Genomic DNA, 20,778 nt, shown 5'->3' on the forward strand with positions numbered 1-20,778 from the left:
GGAGTAAAAATTTAACTGAAATCTCTGAATTGGCCACAAGTGTGTGTGTGTTTGTTGGGCTTCTGTTTGACAACTTGTGGAAAAACCATTTCAGAAAGTGAAACTCCCATGTAGACACAGATAATAAACCAAACCCTGAGTGACCGAGGCGTTTCACAGATTCAATGGATAATTTACGCTTCTATGAAAAATCAGATTTAATCAGTTTTATGAAACTTTCCTTGAATCAAGGTAATTTATTGGTTTACTATGAAAACATACAATGCCACACAATTAACTGAAACATGGAAATGTTTGTCATTTGATATTCAATCCCCAAAAAGTCTATTTCATAAGGTGTGCAAGAAAAAAAACATGATTACCAAAGGAATCTTCTGCATCAGACCTTTTTTTTTGCAGGAACATTAGATACACGTTAGAGCCATCTTTACTAATTGCAACGCACAACAGTAAATGATCAACAATCGTGAGGCTGGATGGGCATCGAGTGCACACAGCAGTCCATAAAAAGAGCAGACGAGCCACTTGTTCCAATAAATAAATGGGGAGAAACCTTCAAAACAAAATGTAATGTACAGAAATAGTGTTTCAAGATTTGAACCATTAACCTGGTGTGACATAATGGGCAGCCAAGCTGTTCTCTTTTTAAAGGACAGGGGGTTTTTTTCTGTGCAAATGTTTGGCTCACAGGTCGATTAGATGAAGCTCCTGGACTTTTGACTACAAATCAGCAGCACGTGCACACAGTCATTACTGACCAGTGATAGGAATGATCCACTGACAGGTGAACGTGTGCTGATTGTCATCTTTGAACATGTGGTTTAACAGTTTTTCATTGTCTCCTCCTCTGATGACAAATCCAGCAAAATCCAAGATGTTGTATTGACATTTTACCTTTAGTGTTTGTGTGATGTTTAATCAAACACTCGCTCAGATACTTGCTTTCACCTGTGACAGCTGGTGTGTGCGCGCGCGTGTACGCATGCGTGCTTCGACACCAACACCCTGAAGCTCAAGGGAACATTATCAAATCACAGAAGCTGGCAGTGACGTGTGTGTGTTTTAAAACAATAGCAGTATGACAGTAATCCAGATTATGCCTGTGTAATCTGAAGAAGGACCAGGAGCACATAAAGCACATGTGACAGCAGACACACACACACCTGACAAAAAGCTTTAAAAAGCAGAAGAATTTTAGACTTTAATGGTTTTCGTAGCTGTTGTGATCTGGAAAACAAGCTCTCAGCTGCCGTCTCACCTACAGATTAACATTTCCACAACCCATGAGCCAAGTTTGTTCCAACTATTGATAGAAATCACTTTATGCAGAATAAGTCACTGTTTGAGCAAATTTAATCACCCACACCATCGCCATCCCATACTTTTACTCCACTCTGAGCATCTTCCTCAGTTCTTGGGGGGGTTGCAGGTGTTTTTGGTGGCTGAGGAGGGTTTCCCCTCAACAACATCTCTTTGACCCCCCCCCCCTCCCTCATAGTGCAGTGTCAGACCCAGGAGTCGTTGGCTCGCCTGCAGGGGGCGGGGCATAGCTCCTCATTCCTGAGCTATGCTCCTCAGTACATATTTGACGGTGTAGGCAAACGCAGCAAAGCCTACAATCACAAACAGGTTGGCCAGAGCTCCGCCGAGAAGTCCGTGGTTACGATTAGCCTGTTGCACTTCAGGGGCTGCATTAGCGCCCTCCAGCGGAATGGGACCCCCGTTCAGAGCTTGGAGGCCAAAGTGGGCGTGCTGAGGGTCACCGTCGGGCACCACGTCAGGTAGGGGGAGGGGCTGAGTGCGGGCTCTCTGTTTCTGCTTCATCTCCTAAAGCAATAAAGGACACAATGCTCAATGTTAGCATGATGAGATGCTTTAAACACAAATAAATACTCAAATATAGAACGTACGCTAACACTTTACTTCGTTTCATATACAAGGCTGACATAAAGTGGCGTTCGCTAAATTATGACACCTTTGGAGCGATATTGGCATTTTTTGGGATCTAGTGGGTTAGGTAAGGTTAGGGACAGGGTCAAATATAGTTGTAATTGCATAATTAATTACAATTATGTTGTAATTATAATTGTTATCAGAACTGGAAAAACATGTTTTTGTTGTACTTGTAATTAAATTGTAATTGAGCTCAGATAATTGACTCTGTAATTGTAATGAACATTTTAACTATCAATTACAATGTAATTAAACACAAAACTGGGAACAGTTAATTAAATATCAAACTTACATTACAAAAACATTTCAAGAATCAGGGCTTGTTCAAACTTATTTTACAGAGATTTACACCACAATGCCAACCAGCGGCACATGAGCCCTCAACTTGTGAAAAGATATCCATAAAATTAAATTAAACACACAAAAAAAAAACAAAAAAAAAAAATTAATTCAATACAATAGGCGGCACAACCCAACTCCTCAATGATTGAATTTTGCATTACACATCCCATTCAAGTAAAAGGCAAACCTTCAACATATGCAATGAAGGGCGACCATGTCCTATGATATTTATTTATTGACCCACGTAAGCTGTACCTTAGATATTCAATTTGCAAACACATCATCAACTCTCGTACCCACTGAATAAAAGAAGGTGGTTGTACGTCCTTCCACTTTGTTAAAATGAGTCTGCGGGCCAAAAGTGATGAAAGGGCAATGGCACTGGTCTGGTACGTAGTCAATCCATGTCCATTTGGGACAACACCAAACACTGCGGTAATCGGATTGGGATCAATATTTCTGCCACACACGTGAGAAAGCATCAAATATAGAACCCCAAAACCCACCCAGTGCCACACAGGCCCAAAACATATGGCTCATGGTGGCGGGCGACTGTTTGCATCTTGGGCACGCATCATCAGAGGTACCGTTTATCCTAGCAAACCTGGCCTTAGTGAAATAAGAATGGTGAAGAACCTTAAACTGTATCAAACAGTGTCGTATGCAGATTGACGTCGAATGTATGAGCCTGATACTTAAATCCCCGGTATCATCAGATATTTTCATGTTTAGGTCTTGTTCCCAAGAAGTCTTTACCTAAGCCAAAGAAGTAGGGTCTATGTGATGCAACGCATTGTATATTTTGGATATCTGTCCTCTGGAAATAGATTGTAGCTGCAAACAGTCTTCAAGGGGGCAAGCAGGTGATTTATTTGGATACGTGGAGAAATGCTTTGATGCAACGCTACGGGCCTGTAAATATCTGAAAAAGTGAGATCTGGGAATGTCAAAATGTTTTGCTAAATCTTCAAATGACATAAATGAGCCATTAACAAACAGATCCCTGAAAAACACAATCCCTTTTGTTTGCCAATTTTTGAAACCCGACTTTACATGTTTTTCTTGAGGATAATCTTACCAATTTACTTTTTATAGTAATTTAATTTGAAATCTAGGGCTGTACTGACAAAAAACGATCAGGCGTCCACACCAAAAATATTAATACCAATATTTTTATTGATTAGGAAGCCTAACAAGGTAACCAAGAGATGAAAAACTAATTAGATGATAAATCATTGTTTTAATGTATTTTACAGACATGTCAAAACTGACCCGTTATCATAAGGGATGCTAACAGAAAGCTAACACAAAAGGAAGGTTACATTTTATGCGCTTATTTATTAAAGGCTTAGTCATAGTGATTAATCGTAATTGAACTTCAGTAATTGAGAATTTCATTGTAATTGACTTTCAGGGAAAAAATAATAAAAGTAATTGTAATTCAAACAAACGCAGGTTGGAAGGAGTACTTCGTAACACGAACAGCTAATCAGCTAACAGACGGGCGGACCCAACGTGCGGAAACAGCCCATCATATCTCCGGACGTCACCAGAAACAGGCAAACAGCCAATCATTCAGCAGATGTGGAGTCCGATTAACATGTTGGTGTGTTTTCAAGTAAGTAGCATGCAGTGAGCTTAGACTGTGCATTGAGAAGCCGGGAGGAAAGTAGAGGCAGTCGCTATGTAGCGGAAACTGATACCGGTAGAATCGGAATCCGCGGTAGTACCGCTGTGTAGAATTTCTGGTATAGGACTGTCACATTAGGATACAAATTATAATACACAAAAAAAATACACACATCTGAACTTGTGTTCCATGTGTCACATTTTCACAGAACATTTCTCACATATGCTCGTTTTGGAGTCGTTTAAAAATTAATAAAAGTCAGGCAGAAAAATGTGCCCACACAATAAAACTGCAACTTAAGTTACTATTCAAATGTTTGATGAGTCACCAGCTACTACAACTAGTGTGCAAGATACTTTCTGAATATTTTTGTTTTTAAATAAATAATTGGTGGAACCAAATTAAAAGTCTTTATTTTTGCTGAATAATAAATGGATTGCTCATTCTCAATGTTCCATTATGAAGACAAGTCATTGCCCTTCAACCACAAACCAAATGCTTTACTTACATCGACCACATCTGGAAACAGCTCACAGAACACTTTGTCTTTGAGGTTGAAGGCCAAGCTTTGCGCTGACAGCTGTCTTTTCTGCAGAAATATCCATGAGCACATGACATTTTAGAAACATGAAAGGCCTTCATGTTCCTTTGAGTGGGATATGAAGAAAATAAAAACTGAAACTCACTGTGTAGTCAGAGGTCTCGATGCTGCCGAGGGTTGGTCCGTTCTCCACCATAAAGCTGAGCAACCCAGTGAGGATGGTAGAGACGGACCAGGCTGGGTTCCACGTGTCTGGGTGGAAGTCTGTGATGGACAAACATAACCTGCAGGAGAAGAATTCACAGAGTCACTGAAGGTCTTCAGGTCCTCCTGACATTTCCTTTTTAAGCAAAGTCGTACCTCGTGTTACATTTAAATCTCCCATTTGGTGTGATCATGTAGATACTCGGTGGCTTGAAAGGAAACTCTCGAGGAAAAATGAGCTTTCCGTGGTAATATCCTCCTGAAAAGCCAAACAAAAGTTACACAGAAACATAGGGATGTAACGATTCACTCAACTCCCGATACCATTCGATTCACGATACTGGGTTTGCGATACGATTCTCTCACGATTTATTTTACAAAATGGGAATGTAGACAAATTTTACATTTTAAAAAACTAGAAAATACTGTATTATTTTCCTTTTATTTTTTATTGTCAAAAGAATTCCTTGATAAACTATTCAAAAAAATGGAATTTAACTAAAAATAAATTTTGAATGAAATAAATAAAGGAATAATACAAATGAAAATGTATTTTGTGCCTTAACAATGACTTTAAAAAAAACCCGTGATTGCACTGATTTACGTCATATTTCTTTGGACCAGCAGAGGGCGCTGGTAATACAGTGGTCAGTTGACATGCAGATATCTTGCAGTGAAGAAGAAAAGCTATGCTAGCAGACAGAGCTAATAGAAAAACCTGACTTTTACAGATATTCAAGTAATATTACAGATATTCCTTCGGTGCTAAAGGTGTAATGAATCATTTATTAACATATTTAAGAGTAGAAGGCAGCCAGAAAGAAAGTATTAGCAGACTCCGCCCGCCGCCTACACTTGTGGATAGCGCCCTCTGCTGGTTAAAAAAAGTACTGCGATTCAATTTTTAGAAAATCGATATCAACCGTGATACCTATGAATCGATTTTTAACTGCCTTATGATTAATCGTTACATCCCTACAGAAACATGAACACCACATTAGGTAGGAAAAAAGGTCCCTTCATTAATTTGTAAACAAAACAGAGGAGAATACAATCACCAACAGTTCCCATTAGTAACTAACTGTACAAAAGGCTTGGGCGGTATCGAAATTTTGACACCGTTATACTGCCTCCCTATTTTACCACGGTATATGGTAATACCGTGACTAAAAATATGATGTAAGGCTCAGGGTGCGTTCACACCGAACGCGTGTGTGTGCCTATCGGAGCAGAGTGACAAAAATTTCTTGTTTGTTGGTTCACATTAATATTTAAAATGTGACCTGTATCCCTCCAGTGTGAATGGTTTGTGGCTCCAATCTGACCCTCATGTGCATCGCCACGTTTGTCTTAAAGTTTTGTGCAGCGAAGCTAGAGAATGAATGAGCAGGGGGAGGAGGACAAGGAGAAAGAAAGAGAGACAAATATTTTGTTTTGGCTTTTTTTGGAGCCGATTTGCTTTTAAACACAAACCATTTATGATATGGACCTTTAAACTTTGACCAGAACCAGACAAAGCCAAAGTGAAACCTACAGGTCCAACACACATTAGGTATTTATATCACAGCACAACCTGAAACCGACAATTAAAAACCTATTTTTTCCCTCATACAAATGACATTTATGTTTGTTTTAGTGGTTGCCTGCTTTTATTAACAGACAGCGGTCAACATTGGTTCAGCGCAGGGAGAAACCAGCACGTCAAACACACACAAGTGCACAATGTGCCTGCGGCGCCAGAGACAGTGGATCTACTTACATAATCCACGTCTCAAATATAAGGATAATCTATGTTCTTGTGCAGGAAAAGGATTGATTCGATAGTGTAAACTTGTGCTTCAAGCAAGCTTGTCTTAATTGGTTCGCTCTCTGCTCTGAGGAGAGCGCACTGCACTGACAGCTGAAACACTTTTTTTGTTTTTGCAGCCAGCACTCACTTAACAGCTGTTGCTGGACATAGAATCATAATTTATTTAATGCCTAAACATATTTGATATTTAATCTCTATCTCCTATTTAAGTGCTTTGCTTTTTTTGTTTATAAACGATATTGAAACTGATACCGTTGCTATTTCATGACACAACAGTAAACGGTAATACTGTATTACCGCCCAAGCCTACTGTACATTCATCATCACCAATTCAACAAATAACTTTTAGCTTTTTAAGTAAGGCTGGAACAAAAATGTAAAAAAAAAAAAAAAGCTTCCTCTTTACTAACTCAGAGAGTTATACATTTTAAAAGTATCCACACCGACGGCACTCGTTCCCCCTATGCTGTGAAAAATTCCTGGTGAGAACCGTGATAACAATGAAAAAAGAAAACATGTATTGCATGAGTGTGGGGAGTTCTTACCTTCATAAGGAGTTTTCTCTGGACCTCTGACAACATAGTGCCTGGAGAAAACATACACAAAAAAAAGGTTTCCATCAATGAACTTTCTACATTTAGAGAAATTGACAGTCATACACAGCCAGGTCACATGTTACATCTGCACTTATGAAACAAGCCAAGTGGTGTTTTTACTGTTTCTGGATTAATATCCAATAAAGATGATGTTCTTAAATGTTACATATTTTTATTTACCTGACAATCATATCTACTACATTTCTATACCAGCATAAATAAAACAACAGATCTGATAAAAAAAATAAAGCGATATAAACACTTCTGTTTAACATGGGCGTTCCATCTGCAGAAACTATGACGTTAATGTAAGAGTTAAATTTGTAAGCAGGACCTGAACATAACATTTGTTGTCAGAGTATGTGTGTGTGTGGCTGCGTGACCCTTTAACTGCGAATGAATGCCCCGGTTGCTCGTCCACTGTGCAGAGTGTGAGAGCCCGGAGCAGATCCATTGTTAGCTATATGCCGCTTTTGAGTGATTGCCAAAATAAACATTGCAGCTGTTGAATTTAACCGGAGTCCCAAGCTGAGGATAGCTTCAACTACAAAAAAGTTGGAGATGAAGCTGCGGAGGCAGACCACACTGGAACTATGCGACGCCACCATTAGCAGCAAGCATTTTCTAACTGTGGCATCGCAAAACCTGCTGTTGCTTATAGTTTCATATTCACAGGTGCATATCAGAGCTGGGGCGCGCACACGCACGCTTCTGTGTCCACCAACACCCTGAAATGGACAAGACTGTGGTATGAAAACGAAAGTAAACAAGAGCACATAGCTCCACTTTAGGACTCTTTTAACATGCTCAGGATGAATAAAGAAAATAAACACGCACACATACAAACACACAGAAACTAAGAGCAGACGCCGTCCCCCCTTTCAGAGCCAGTAGACTGGGGAAGAAGTCCAGTGCCCAGCTGCTTTGCTCCAACAGATCAACATTTTTGCTGTTCGCTCAGGTTTTCACATTTGTGCACAATACAAGTGAAATAAAGCCGCGTCACGTAAAACAAACAACTTCTCGGTGTAAATGAGACAAACCAATGCAATGGGAACATCTACAGAAAGTTTCATCACGACAATGACGTCATTGATCGGATCGGCAAATTAAAGGGGACATATCATGCTAAATCCCTTTTTTTAGCCCTTAAATACATTTTGATGTATATTTAGATGGTTTAGAAGTACAGAAAAGTTCAAATTAATCTCTGCAGGTGCTCCGTTGATATCTTTATATTCTGTTTTGGTCATATTTTTCAATCTGTTTCGATTTTTCGATTCTCTATTACGTTTTTTGAACAATGACTTCACAGTATTTGCAGCGGAACTGCCAAATTAGGACATCGACTCCAGGCCCAACACTTCGAGCAATCCGTCATTTTTATTTCTCGCTGTGATTTTGTAGTCCAAACTCAAGGATGCCGAAGTTACGAGAGGATAAGTCAAAATGTTCAGTTGTTGCATGTAGTAACCCACATGCTTCATTACACCGTCTCCCAGCATCAGAACCTTTTCGAAGTGCCTGGTTGAGTTTTATTTTTCACAGAAATTTACCCACATCTGTGGGTAAGGTCATTTTTGTGTGCGCGAAGCACTTCAAGGATGACTGCTTCAGCAACCTCCGCCAGTATAAAGAAGGATTTGCCGAAAGACTCCGTCTGATTGAGGGGTCAATTCCTTCTATCTTTAGAGACGAACAGAGCACTTCGTTAAGCTGTAAATAATGCTAAAAAGTGTGATAAGACGTCCCTGTCATTGTTTTGTTAGCATTAGCAGTTGCACCGTCTTGATATGTTAGTGCTGTGAGCTCATTTTAGATCCTTGATGACATGGCCTATGTGATTTATTTAAGTCTAAAGTTTTCATTAGTCATTTCATTTTGCCGTTTTTGTCTCCGAAAAGACTGTATTAAAATGCATTTCTTGACGTTAGCATTACCTCGGTGTTGTGTTAGCTCACTTGTTAGGGTTCTGCAGGTTCATCATCTTCATTTTCATCTTGCACCGCCGGGTCCGACTCTGGCTCGAACATGTAAGGCTGGATGGACAAGTCTTCCGTTGTTGACATTTTGTAAATAACCTCTGAATAAAAAGTTTATGCGCCGCTACATAGCCGTATTTCTTCTATCAAACTACAAAAATGGCCGAGCAGGGTGGAGTTGAACCGAGTGTCACCTCTGCAACCTGGAGAGGGGGTATGGAGTGTCTCATTCGCATTTAAAGAGGCCGCATCAAAACGAGTTGCTCTCAGAAGCACATCAGAAAAGGGGTAGAAAAGGGGCCTGTGGAGCTATAATAATGAGGAATTCAGACCCAAGCATTGCAGTTCCACTTTATATAGACCACAACTGTTTGATTTATATCTAAAAAGGAAGGATTTAAAACCATGATATGTCCCCTTTAAGACATTACAGCCAATCACATTAACTCATTGGCTGCCAGCCATTTTCAGAACAGCTACTCCGACTGCAAGCCATTTTAGAGCATTTTGACTGATCTTTGAAGACCCACAGAACATTTTGTACTATGACTATGTACAATCTGAAACCAAATTCTGAAAAATAGAATCTACTTTCGTCAGAATATTTTTTTTTTGTTTCTAGCTTGTTTCTTTCTTCCATAATCAGCAGTTGAATATATGCAAGCTTCACACAAAATGCCAGTTTCTGAGCAAAAAGCTGAGAAAAAAAACTTTTTGTAAAAAAAAACCTGCCAGTGCCTTTGAGGCCATTTTCTTTGCTTTAGTGACACCAAACATGTGAACATTGGTTTCATTCTCAGGGCTCCAGACTGCGACCAAATTGGTCGCAAATGCAAGTATTTTTTTTTATCTGGTCGCATCTGTGCATGTGCGTAGGGTGATAAAGCGTACACACGCAGCGCATTAACGGTTCCACACAATCAGCTTTAATCTGCGTGAGAGGCTTCTCCTCTGAATTGAATTCCATGGGGTGAACAATGCAGATGATTTTTGCTTTAAAAATTGACATTTTACCCAGCAGGATAATCAGATTCAAAAAGTGTGTACATTTACTTTCCAAAACACAAAATATTCTGTGGTGTGATTTGCAAAACAATATCCATAGACCTTAACCATGACTGTACACTGACCCAAAACAAATGCATCTTCCACTGCTTGTTGCAGAAACACTTAATATTGACACTAAAATATGAAAACATTTAGTCGGGGTTGAACGACAACATAATTTTAAAGGTCGACTATGTGCATACTTGTTGAGTCGACTAGTCGATGACGTCACCAAGAGCCGAAGCTGAGCGCCGGTGTTGTGCCAAAGAGTGACTGCTGCGGCTTCTCGGCAGTAGGGAATAGGAGTGCGAAACGTCTTCGTAGCTATTCAGGAGCCATTTACCACCCCCTTAAACATGACGCTCCAGTGGGTGAAGTAAATTCTGACTGGAGAAGAATTACAAAAGTGTTTAAGGCGGAGTAAATGTCAGCCGAGAAGCCGCAGGGGTTGGAATTGTTGCCACCGGCGGTCACAGATTTTGGCACAACACCGGCGCTCGGCTTCTGGTGCCCAAAAATGTTATATTAACAGTAAAACCTTAAAACATTTTGCAAATATCGTCTCTAGTCATTGTCAATCTTTACTTCATACAAAACTACAGTATGCCAGTTAAGTCATCTATTCATCAGCATGCATGGCTATGAGAAATCGTGATATGATATTTTTTTACAGAGGCTATTAATGATTAATGACAAATAAAATCAAGGTATAAAATTTGTAAACCTAAAATAAATCATGTTGTGCAATGACTCAGCATCTTCTTACTTCACCTCCAGCAACATCTACAGACCATCAACTTTCCTGTGGCTAACCTTAAGTTTTAAATCCCTGGTAAGATAACTGAACCAACAAAAACACTATTCTGGAAGAAAATAGAGATTTTAATTGTGTGGGGACAGATTGATTTAACCACCAATGTGGTTGTGTGATCATGTGTATTCAAATTCAAGTTACTTTTTGTAGTCTTTTCAAATACATTAACTAAAAAAATCTTCTTTATCTAACATTGTGTTCATGTTAACTGAGGTGTGTAAGAATTTGAAGATGCAAGATACTGTTTTATTTCTTGATGTCAATTAATTTTATTTTAAACTGCTTTTAAGTTTCCATTTACAAGATCAATATAAATCACATCAAATTAAATCAAACATTATTCTATATAATTTTAACTGTATATAATTCAATACACTGTATTGTCTTCATTGAGAAGGTATTTTTTCAGCTCCAGGAGGACTTTAATTCAGGTGAGATGAGGTTAAATGGTTCCTTGTAGAGTAAAGGTTGCAGACCCCTGATCAGGGGAAGAGGGTTAGGAGACCCCACTATCAGAGCTGGACCCTCTGAATTTAATTTCGTGGGGTGAAGCAATGCTGATGCTAAGTTGGTTATGCTACTGTTAAGTTAATTTAAGTACAGCCTTTCTGCAAAATAAAAAACAGAATACATGTAACCTGTTGTAATGCTTTGCTGTTATTTAAGAAAAAAAAAAATGCTATGTCTTCTTTTAAAATTATATAAAATAAATGACCTGTTACGTCACCCACTGCTTGTTGCAGAAAAATTTAATATTGACACTAAAACATTAAAACATTTAGCAAATACATCTAGAGTCATTGTTAATCTTTACTTCATACAAAACTACGGTACGCCAGTTAAGTCAACTATTCATTAGCATGCATGGCTATGCTGTACACTCACCACCCCCACTCACTAAAAGGAAAAAAAAGGTGCGACCAAATTCTGTGCTGGTGCGACCAACTGAGAAAGTTAATCGCACCAGTGCCACCACTGGAAAAGTTAGTGTAGAGCCCTGAATAGTTTTTTTATTGTTTACAAATGTTGCATTACATTTCACTTAATTTCAAAATACTTTGTATACTGTTCAGTTTGTATTCTCAACTTTATTAAAGGAAATTATGCTTCTAAATGTTTTTTTTTTTGCCCCGTGGCATCAAAAATGGTATCGAGATTGAAATTCTTGTATCGTGACAACCCTACTTCTGAGGACTGTCCCTTTAAGAGCCATGGTAACGCAAGGTCAGAGTTGAGTCAAACCTGTCTTCCTGATTTGAAATGAGCGCATGGACGGAGTTTTATGTTACTTTTCTGTTACCGTCCCGTCTTAAACAACATAGAAGCAGTGTTTGAGCTTCCCCTCCCAACAATAAACGTGCAGTGTGACGGTAACGAGTTGTTTTGAGTCCTGTTTAAAACATTATCAACCTGCAGAGACCTCCAGATCTCTACAGTGTGCACAGTGTTTTACTGAGCATTATGCATGTCAGACTCTCTCATTATGGGGACCTTATGTCCTTAGCAATATGGTAAGCTACTGCCTTGTTAATTTCACCCCAATTTCATAAGGCACAGCACGAGCTATTGAAGTTTTCAGCATGGTTTGTTTCAGTGGAGTAGGCTGCGGTCAGAGGGACAGAGCGAGAGAGGCAGGGCGGGGTTGAGAGGGACAGATAAAGGAGAAAAAGGCTTACTGGCGACTACGGAAGAAACTTTTAATGTTACGTGAATTATATCAATATTACAGTCCTATGCTATATCTCCTAAATAAATATATCAATATTTATTAAAAACTCAATAGATGGCTTAGCCTTACCTGATGGACAACTTTTATTTGTTTTTAAAATGTGAAAAATTAAAGACTGAAGAAAGTGATGTAATTTAGTATTTTGGAAAGCAATGTTCTAAACTTTTAATTTATATTTGAGGTAACTACCTCATGTGCAGTTAAAACCACAAGTTTGTATTATTTCGTGAATATTGTACAATGTTTTACAATAAAATCAGATTATAATATTCAAGGTGTACGCTCTTTTAAAAAAATAAATCTGTGATCTGCCAGAAAATTGCAGTAGGTGCACCCTAGTAAATAGGTGCACCCTTATTTACTAATGTCAGCTTATCAGCTTAGCCTTAATTTCATGACACGCTGCTGTATTATTAAGATTCTCAAAAATGCCAATTACTTCATTGACTGTGGGAGGTTCAAAACTTGACAGGACAGTGAAATAACCTGTAATATTATCTGCAGGGCAGTTATCTGTTGAAGGGACCTTTAAAGCAAGGGTTTTTCTAATATTTACAAAGAATTTATTAAACTCATTTGCTACGTCAGAGGGATTGGTGAATGTAGATTTGCCAACCGTAAATTGAGATGGGAATTCATTGCACACTTTTTTGTTGTTTAGTAATTCCTTTATGTTATTCCATGTGTTTTTGATATTGGTAGCTGATTCTCTAAGTTTATCAGAGCAGTATTTCTTTTTTGCTATACGTAGTAAATAATTCATCAATTAATAGATTGATAAATTAATAGATTACTAAACCCATCCTCTGTGAACAATACGCACATTTATTTGACTATAATTTAGATTATGTCATACCCTCCCAACAACAAATTAATGGGACGATAAAACTCACCTGACACAATCACACACATGCTTTGATGATCACTGTTATCAACAAAATATAAAGGATCTTACCATTCTAGTATGTTGGAGGGGAGAGGTTCTGCACAGATGTAAGGCACAGGGTCTTTCTTTATTCTGAGGTAATCCTGTTTGAGTCGCTGAGTAGCTGTCGTTGGAGCTCTCCCTTTCCCGTTGCTGTTCATCTGATGATTGAGGAGAAATGGAAATGTCTACTTTAATTCCATATAGTTTTTGAAGGCATCCCACTAGAAAGATGTACTCCATCAATTAGGAGTGTGACGATATCTCGATACGGAGATATATCGCAATATTTTTCCGCACGATCGATTAGCAATATGCTAATTGTTATCGTGAGCTTTGTATCAAGTATTGTGAGATATACAGAGGTTCCCAACCCTTCCCATCGATAGCCCCAAGAGAGGAAAACCATTTATGGCAAATTAGCATCTTTACATGTTGCCATATCACCAAGTGTTTACAATTCAAAAGATGTTGTAATTTAAACTTTAGGATTTAATACAACTACTGAGTTTTTGGCAAACTAACATGATTGCAAATGTCTGATACTAACTAAGTCAAATATGATTTCAATATGAATGATATACGTCTTATCAATAGAATTGGAATAAGAACCAAATTATAAGGATCAAGGTTTTTATCATTCCAAACATTACTTTTAAAAAAAACTTTAGCAATTCGCACATCTTCTCTTAGCAGGTCGCAAAGTGGAATCGCTATTATTACAAATAAAGCAACATGCTTTAGTTATATGAGGAACATTACTTATTTACACTGGACAATGAAGATGACCAACATGTAATTTAGCACATTGCCTTGTATCGCACTTTAGAAGGCAGACCGGAGAACATGAACGTACTTTAAATGATTTTGCGTGTACATATAGCTCCTGAACGGCCAAAGTCATCTTTAATGAACATGTTCACATGTTGGCCACAGACCTTAAAAAGCTGACATGTGACGTACAGTAACGCAGTGGGAATTATGTCACTATCACTTCCAGGAAGGTAGTTTATTGCTACCTCCAAAGCCGAGGCTAATCCAGCTAATACCTAGCCCGCTCGGCTAATCTCTGGCTAACAGTGAAACGAGTACACAACAGAACCCACTGTTAACACAAAATACGACGAGCCTCTGAGCGACAGAGCAACATTATTAATAAATAAAAACCAATTAAACACAACACCAGTGCCTTCAGTTCAACCAGGCACTGGAATTAAGATAGCAGGTTACGTTAGCCAAAAGCTACTCTCAGCTAACACAGGCTAAAGCGTATGCGGTGGTTCAAATACATACAACCCGTTGTGTTGAATACAAGAACGAATAACTTTTTACCAATTGATATATCATTTATATAGTTACAATTAAGACGTACCTCTCCGGAGGCTCCTGTGAAAATAAGTATTTGAGGCTAAACAGCAGACAGTATTGTTGTTGTAATGTACAAACGAAGAAACCAAAGTGTTGCTTCCAGCTAGCGCCAGCAGGAGTGTCAATGCCCAATACGTCGTCGTTTTCTTCTTCTTCGTCTTCTTCTTATGTGGTTTATTGGCGGGTGACACTCATCAGATAAAGGTGCATTTCCTGCCACCTACTGTATCGGAGTCTGAACCAGAGATTTATCCTTTTCCTAACTCACAATAATTATTCTTAATAACACTATCTTAAAAAAATAAAATAACTATATTCTTCCCAAAACTTCTGAATCTTTAAGGAATTTGATTACCCTTTTCATTTTAACTTTATTCAAAACATTACCCACACTAATCTCCATCCCCTGACGATGTAAATTCTGAAGCATTTGTCTTTGTCTTGCATATCTAGTACATCTTAGAAGAACATGCTCCACATTCTCTTGGTCGTTGCAATGCTCACATAATCCTGTATCATGCTTTTTGATGAGATGTAAAGTTTTATTCAGCCTTGTATGTCCTATTCTCAATCTAGTAAAGATCCACTCTTCCTTGTTACTTCCAGTGGTGCACCTCCTAGAACCCACTGTGCTCTGTATAGCGTATAAATGTCTCCCTGAGTTTGATGAGTCCCAACGCGCCTGCCATTCTGCCATGATATTCCTTTTAATAAATAACTTTGCCTCTGTCCTACTAAAAGGTATGTCCATACAAGGTTCATTTGAAGTAAGCACTTGTTTTGCTAATTTATCTGCTGCTTCATTACCGCTTATCCCTCTATGTGCTGGAATCCATAAAAATAAAATCTTGAAACCTCTCCTATGAAGTCTGTACAAGTTTTCATAAATTTCATTCACTAAATCCTGTCTACTACAAGACTTAAAATTTTGAACTGCCATTAGAACAGAGCTCGAGTTAGAACAGATAATTATTTCTTTCACTTGTGATTCTTCTATCCACTGTAACGCTGATGAAATTGCCAACATCTCCATTGTAAAAAACTGCTAAATGGTCTGCGGCTTTCCTTTTCATTGCTACTTGAAGAGCTGAAATCACAAATGCAAACACTGTACTTCCTAAGTTAGGATCCGTCGAACCATCCGTAAACACTGATGCGAGTGAGCTACTGTATATATTGTTCTCAACCGTTCCTCTAACCAACACTGCCACATTCATATTAAACTCTCGTGATTTCTCCTTATTCAAAAAACTAAAATCTACTGAGACTGCTGGAAACAACCACGGAGGTGTAACAGTCAATGGAACAGTCGAAGAAAAGTGTTTCTGATCTATCTTCATGATCTCCGCATTTCTCTGCCCTTTCAATGCAAAACAATCACGTCTTGCCCTCTCACTCTCCCAACAAGGTAATATAGTTCTTACTGCAGGTTGATGATCTTCAGAATGTCCTTTAAGATTCACCCAATAATGCATTACTAATTGTGTTCTCCTCAAGTACAAAGGCATCTTGCCCATTTCAACCTGAAGGGCTGAGACAGGAGTCCGGAGGGGTATTCCATAAAGGCGGGTTAACAAACTCTGAGTCTATCCATAAACTCTGGGTCAACATACCCCGCGATGGGAAACTCTGGGTATCGGATTCCATTAAAGCTGGTATGAAGTGGGTTAATCAACCCTGAGTATGTAAACCTTGGGTTACCTACGTGCGCGATAAAAAGCCATCATCAATGGATCAAAGAATACTCAAACTGCCATGACAACCAAACGGAAGATAGTGATACAATCACCCTGATGGGTGAAATAAGCCGTTGTTTGATGAATATGAGCCTGTTCTAAAGGTGCGTTCAGTCTTCAGTGACTTTAGTGGCTTAAATTAATAATTAGTCACACTTTTTGGTCACTTCATCACTTTATTGCTTCAGTGACGTGACGAGCGGTGAATAATATGAATAAAGTGTGTCTGAGGAGACGTGTCAGCAGCACAGGATGGCTGCATAGAGAGCCCTCCTGTTACACTGGATATAAAGACAGTGGCTGCTGCTTCATATCACACCATTTATATTGATTCTTAATGTAATGTTGTCGCCAGAGTCATCTCAACGTCCTAAAAAATGTCATAAAAAAACACTGAAGCGGGACGCGAACGTGCGACCTATCACTTTCAAGAGCAGTGTCACACTTCACTGCGCCATCATACCTTCAAAGATGTATGATCTACAGACTTAACTGTATAACAATATAAAACAACAATCGAGCCTTAAAAGTTGATTTATTTAAATGATCATCTCCTCCTTTATATTATCCACAGGTTTTTATCCAGAGAACTTTACTACAGACGTCAGTAAATGTTTTAATGCAGCTCAACCTCTCAGTGACTTTCACTAAATGATCTACATCTACAATGTTATAAAGAAAATTACCGTAATCACAAAAAAAAAAAAAAAGACGTAAAACAACACAACATTAGTGGTGATGTGATCACGACTGTGGTGTGTGACGTTACTAATGTGTTTCAGAGAAAAGTGTTAAGGTTCATTAAAGTGTTAAGAAACGGTGTTCAGGTGGGCGGAGCCAGGTAGAAACCCAGGGTTTCTTTGATAAAACCTGCCAGCGACCAGGTTTAGTTCACGGACAATGTTGCCCGGGTAACATACTCAGAGAAGAACATACCTCGCATTTTGGAATGGGATACTCAGAGTTTCCCTCATTTGAGCCTGAACATACTCAGAGTTTGAACATAACCCGCTTTCTGGAATACCCCTCTGAAAGCTCCACCACTAATCCTCAATGCACTCGGTTGCACTACCTCAAGCTTTTTCAACACACTTACTGCGGCTGAACCATATACACTACTTCCATAATCTAATACTGATCAAATCAGAGCTATATATATCTTCTTTAATGCTGATCTACTTGCCCCCCACTCCTCACCAGAAGCCCAATACGTCAACGGGCCTTTGATGTTTTTGAATCCTTTCAACGCATGCGCGTAGACTACGTAATTTCATACACTCGCAAACCTTATGGCAGAGTTGCTACGTCTCGATATTTGAATATAAACCGACCATACGACGTTAGTTAAATATGGTAATAGGACACATTTAAATATGTGACTGTTTTGTAGTGTTTTTAATTGTCAATTAAAAAACACAATACATAACATTGACAATCAAAAACCAAACAGAAAATAAGATAAAAAGCAGAATAAATCTGAACTAATTTCTCATTATTTTTAAATAACAGGGTTTCAACTTTTCAAATAGTACACAAACCACCGTATGGAGATCTGTTTCGCGTGTTGAAAGGATCCGAAACCATAGTCATCAGTGACGTGCAGTAACCACTAGGGCTGGGTAGGCACGTTGCAAATAGAGACCACCAATGACAATTTCATATGTTTCTGCTGTCAAGTGTTAATTCAATTCAAATCAATTTTATTTGTATACAACAACAAAGTCATCTCAATGCGCTTATCAAAATATAAAATTCATAATAAGAAAGAAAAAACCCAATAAGATCCACATGAACAAGTGTTTAGCCATCTAACAAAATCAACATCATAAACACCATTAACGAAATTATTTAATATAGCCTCCATACTCTACAACAAGATATATCTCAGGACACGACAGCACATCTGTTGTTTGTGTTGGAAACACAGAAACAGAGAAAATGACAACTTAGAACAGCCTCAGTGAGGAGCATCCACAAAGCCAATCCTTCCTTTTGTACCATTCACTGTGAAAAGTATGAAAATTGTTCTGACCTTACCTTTGCTGAAGGTCTGGTAGTTTTCAAAAGCTGTCGTTTTTCCTCAAAACAAAGTTTCTCTATTATCTAGTGATGCGTTGAGCGTGCCGAGTCTTCAAAGCGTGTGCCGAATCTTCAAAGCGTTTACAGAGTAATCTTTTTTTAAGCGTGGGTCGAGGCGCGTGTTGGTGACGTATGTGGTGAAGTTCGAAGCCTCGCGAAGCGGCCGTACCACGTGACTGAATCCGGAAATGATTCGCTGGTTTGGAGCGCGATTCAAAATAAAACAGATGAGTCGACGCAATGGATTCCCCCTCACTTTTTGTGTTTTTGGGTTATTGCGCTTCTTTTGGCATCCTATTCGAGCTTCTTCTTTTGCGATGGAACCAGCAAGAAAGAGAAGATTTTCTCCAGTTTGGGAGCACTTTGAGCAGATCTCACCTAATAAGTTAAGGCATAGCAATAATTATGTAATAATAGATTACACAAATATGACAACATATAATTTCTGTTGCTCACATTTGTCTTTTCTAAATAGGTTTGAATAATTGTTTTTTTAATTGTAGGTGAAGTGTCTGTTGTGCTCTAAACAACTGGGTTATAATAATAACACCTCAGCTATGCTAAGGCACTACCGAGCCTTGCATGGCAGTGTGGATTCCAACCTGGGTGAACCAAATATTGCTCGACTTGAAAGTCCCCTTCAATATTGGGAAAAACATAAATCTACATTTCCAAATCTGTACAAACTTGCCATTACATATCTATGTACACCTGCATCATCTGTGCCCTGTGAATGGGTTTTTTCAAAGGTGGGTGAAATCCTGTGCAAAAAAAGAAATCGCCTAAGTCCAAATACTCTCGAAAAATTATTATTTTTAAATAAAAATGAATAAATGTATTTTTGTTTTTATTAAACTCTGTCAATAGTTGCATAAGCACATACATGAACAAAGTCACACAAGCTCATTTTACATTTTAACTTTCTCCACATTATTGGCTGCATTCTTTCAGACCATAGTTCAGACCCCACCATTTGTTATAGGCCCTTGGCATGTATTACATTTTTTTTGTCCACATGATGGCATAGTGGAGCATGTATCACTGCGACCCTTCGAACCATGTGCTGAGTAATAGGCTGCAATCCCTCAATGCTTCATGAGGCTTCATATTGCCATCACTACTATCATCTCTAGCGCTGTCACCCGCACACTAGTTAAAGAAGTAGCAGCAGCAGTCACGTGTCATCTATTCACTAATGTGCTGTGAACTTATGTATAGCATTTAGCATAGCGCAGTTACGTGCAAAGGCAGCTCTCTATGCTGCCTTTAGCGTAAATTGATGTCATATTGGGGATCTGACTGCGCATGCGCAAACACGTAAAATCACGCAAAGAGAACGGAGGCAGAAGAGCGACGTGCCTTTGGGAGGGGGCGTGGCCTCCCTCTGCCTTACAGCTGAGCGAGAAAAAAAAAGAAAAAGACTGCAGCTGTTCCAGGAAACAGCGCTGTTTAGTAATTTGGGCTATGAAACGCACAAAATGCGGACACTTTCAAACTTATAGGAACTGTAGGCTATTGGAAATGGAAAAAATAAATTATTCATAATATATATAATTATATAATTTTAATTAAATAATCAAATTATCAATTCACCCTTGGGTAGGCACTGCCTACCTTGCCTACCCTGACGGCACGTCACTGATAGTCATTATATACATAGACACCTCATAGGCTGATGCTGCCTATACACCTTTTCAGAATCAGAATCAGAATCAGAAGAGCTTTATTGACCAGGTACAGTTTAGAACAATACGAGGAATTTGACTAGGTAGTTGCAGTGAAAGGAGACACATCAACACACCGGAGCAGCCATTTGCGGCGCCCATTTTTGCGGTGACATCCTTTGCCATTTTAAGAGGGGTTTACATTTTCCTGACAACCGCTATTTACCGCGGACAACACAGAGGATTTACTCAATGTTGTACGAATATTTCAGCAGATTAGAGCCAAAGGCCAAGCACTTGTGACAGGGTGGAATGCCTCTGCTCTCCTCCTACCTGTTTCTTGGAGCGCTCCTCCCTG

General features: G+C 38.8%; 1 protein-coding gene across 3 annotated transcripts; it reads right to left on the minus strand.

Annotated features, from left to right (window-relative positions):
* Positions 1 to 201: 201 nt before the first annotated feature.
* ube2j2 (ubiquitin-conjugating enzyme E2, J2 (UBC6 homolog, yeast)) lies at positions 202 to 18,871 on the minus strand. Of its 3 annotated transcripts, none has more exons than XM_028446108.1 (7): positions 18,715 to 18,871; positions 13,604 to 13,734; positions 7,026 to 7,066; positions 4,827 to 4,929; positions 4,612 to 4,750; positions 4,434 to 4,514; positions 202 to 1,827 (listed from the first exon to the last, which is right to left on the minus strand). In XM_028446108.1, exons 2-7 carry the CDS (start codon positions 13,732 to 13,734, stop codon positions 1,555 to 1,557), a joined length of 768 nt encoding a protein of 255 aa, XP_028301909.1. In that variant the 5' UTR covers positions 18,715 to 18,871; the 3' UTR covers positions 202 to 1,554. The 3 variants fall into 3 exon arrangements, with proteins under 3 accessions (XP_028301909.1, XP_028301910.1, XP_028301908.1); XM_028446109.1 differs by having other exon boundaries at positions 18,710 to 18,869; XM_028446107.1 differs by lacking the exon at positions 18,715 to 18,871 and adding an exon at positions 14,946 to 15,115.
* Between the last annotated feature and the right edge of the window lie 1,907 nt (positions 18,872 to 20,778).

The sequence above is a fragment of the Gouania willdenowi genome, chromosome 5, assembly GCF_900634775.1.
Source record: "Gouania willdenowi chromosome 5, fGouWil2.1, whole genome shotgun sequence".
Taxonomy (NCBI): Eukaryota; Metazoa; Chordata; class Actinopteri; order Blenniiformes; family Gobiesocidae; genus Gouania; species Gouania willdenowi.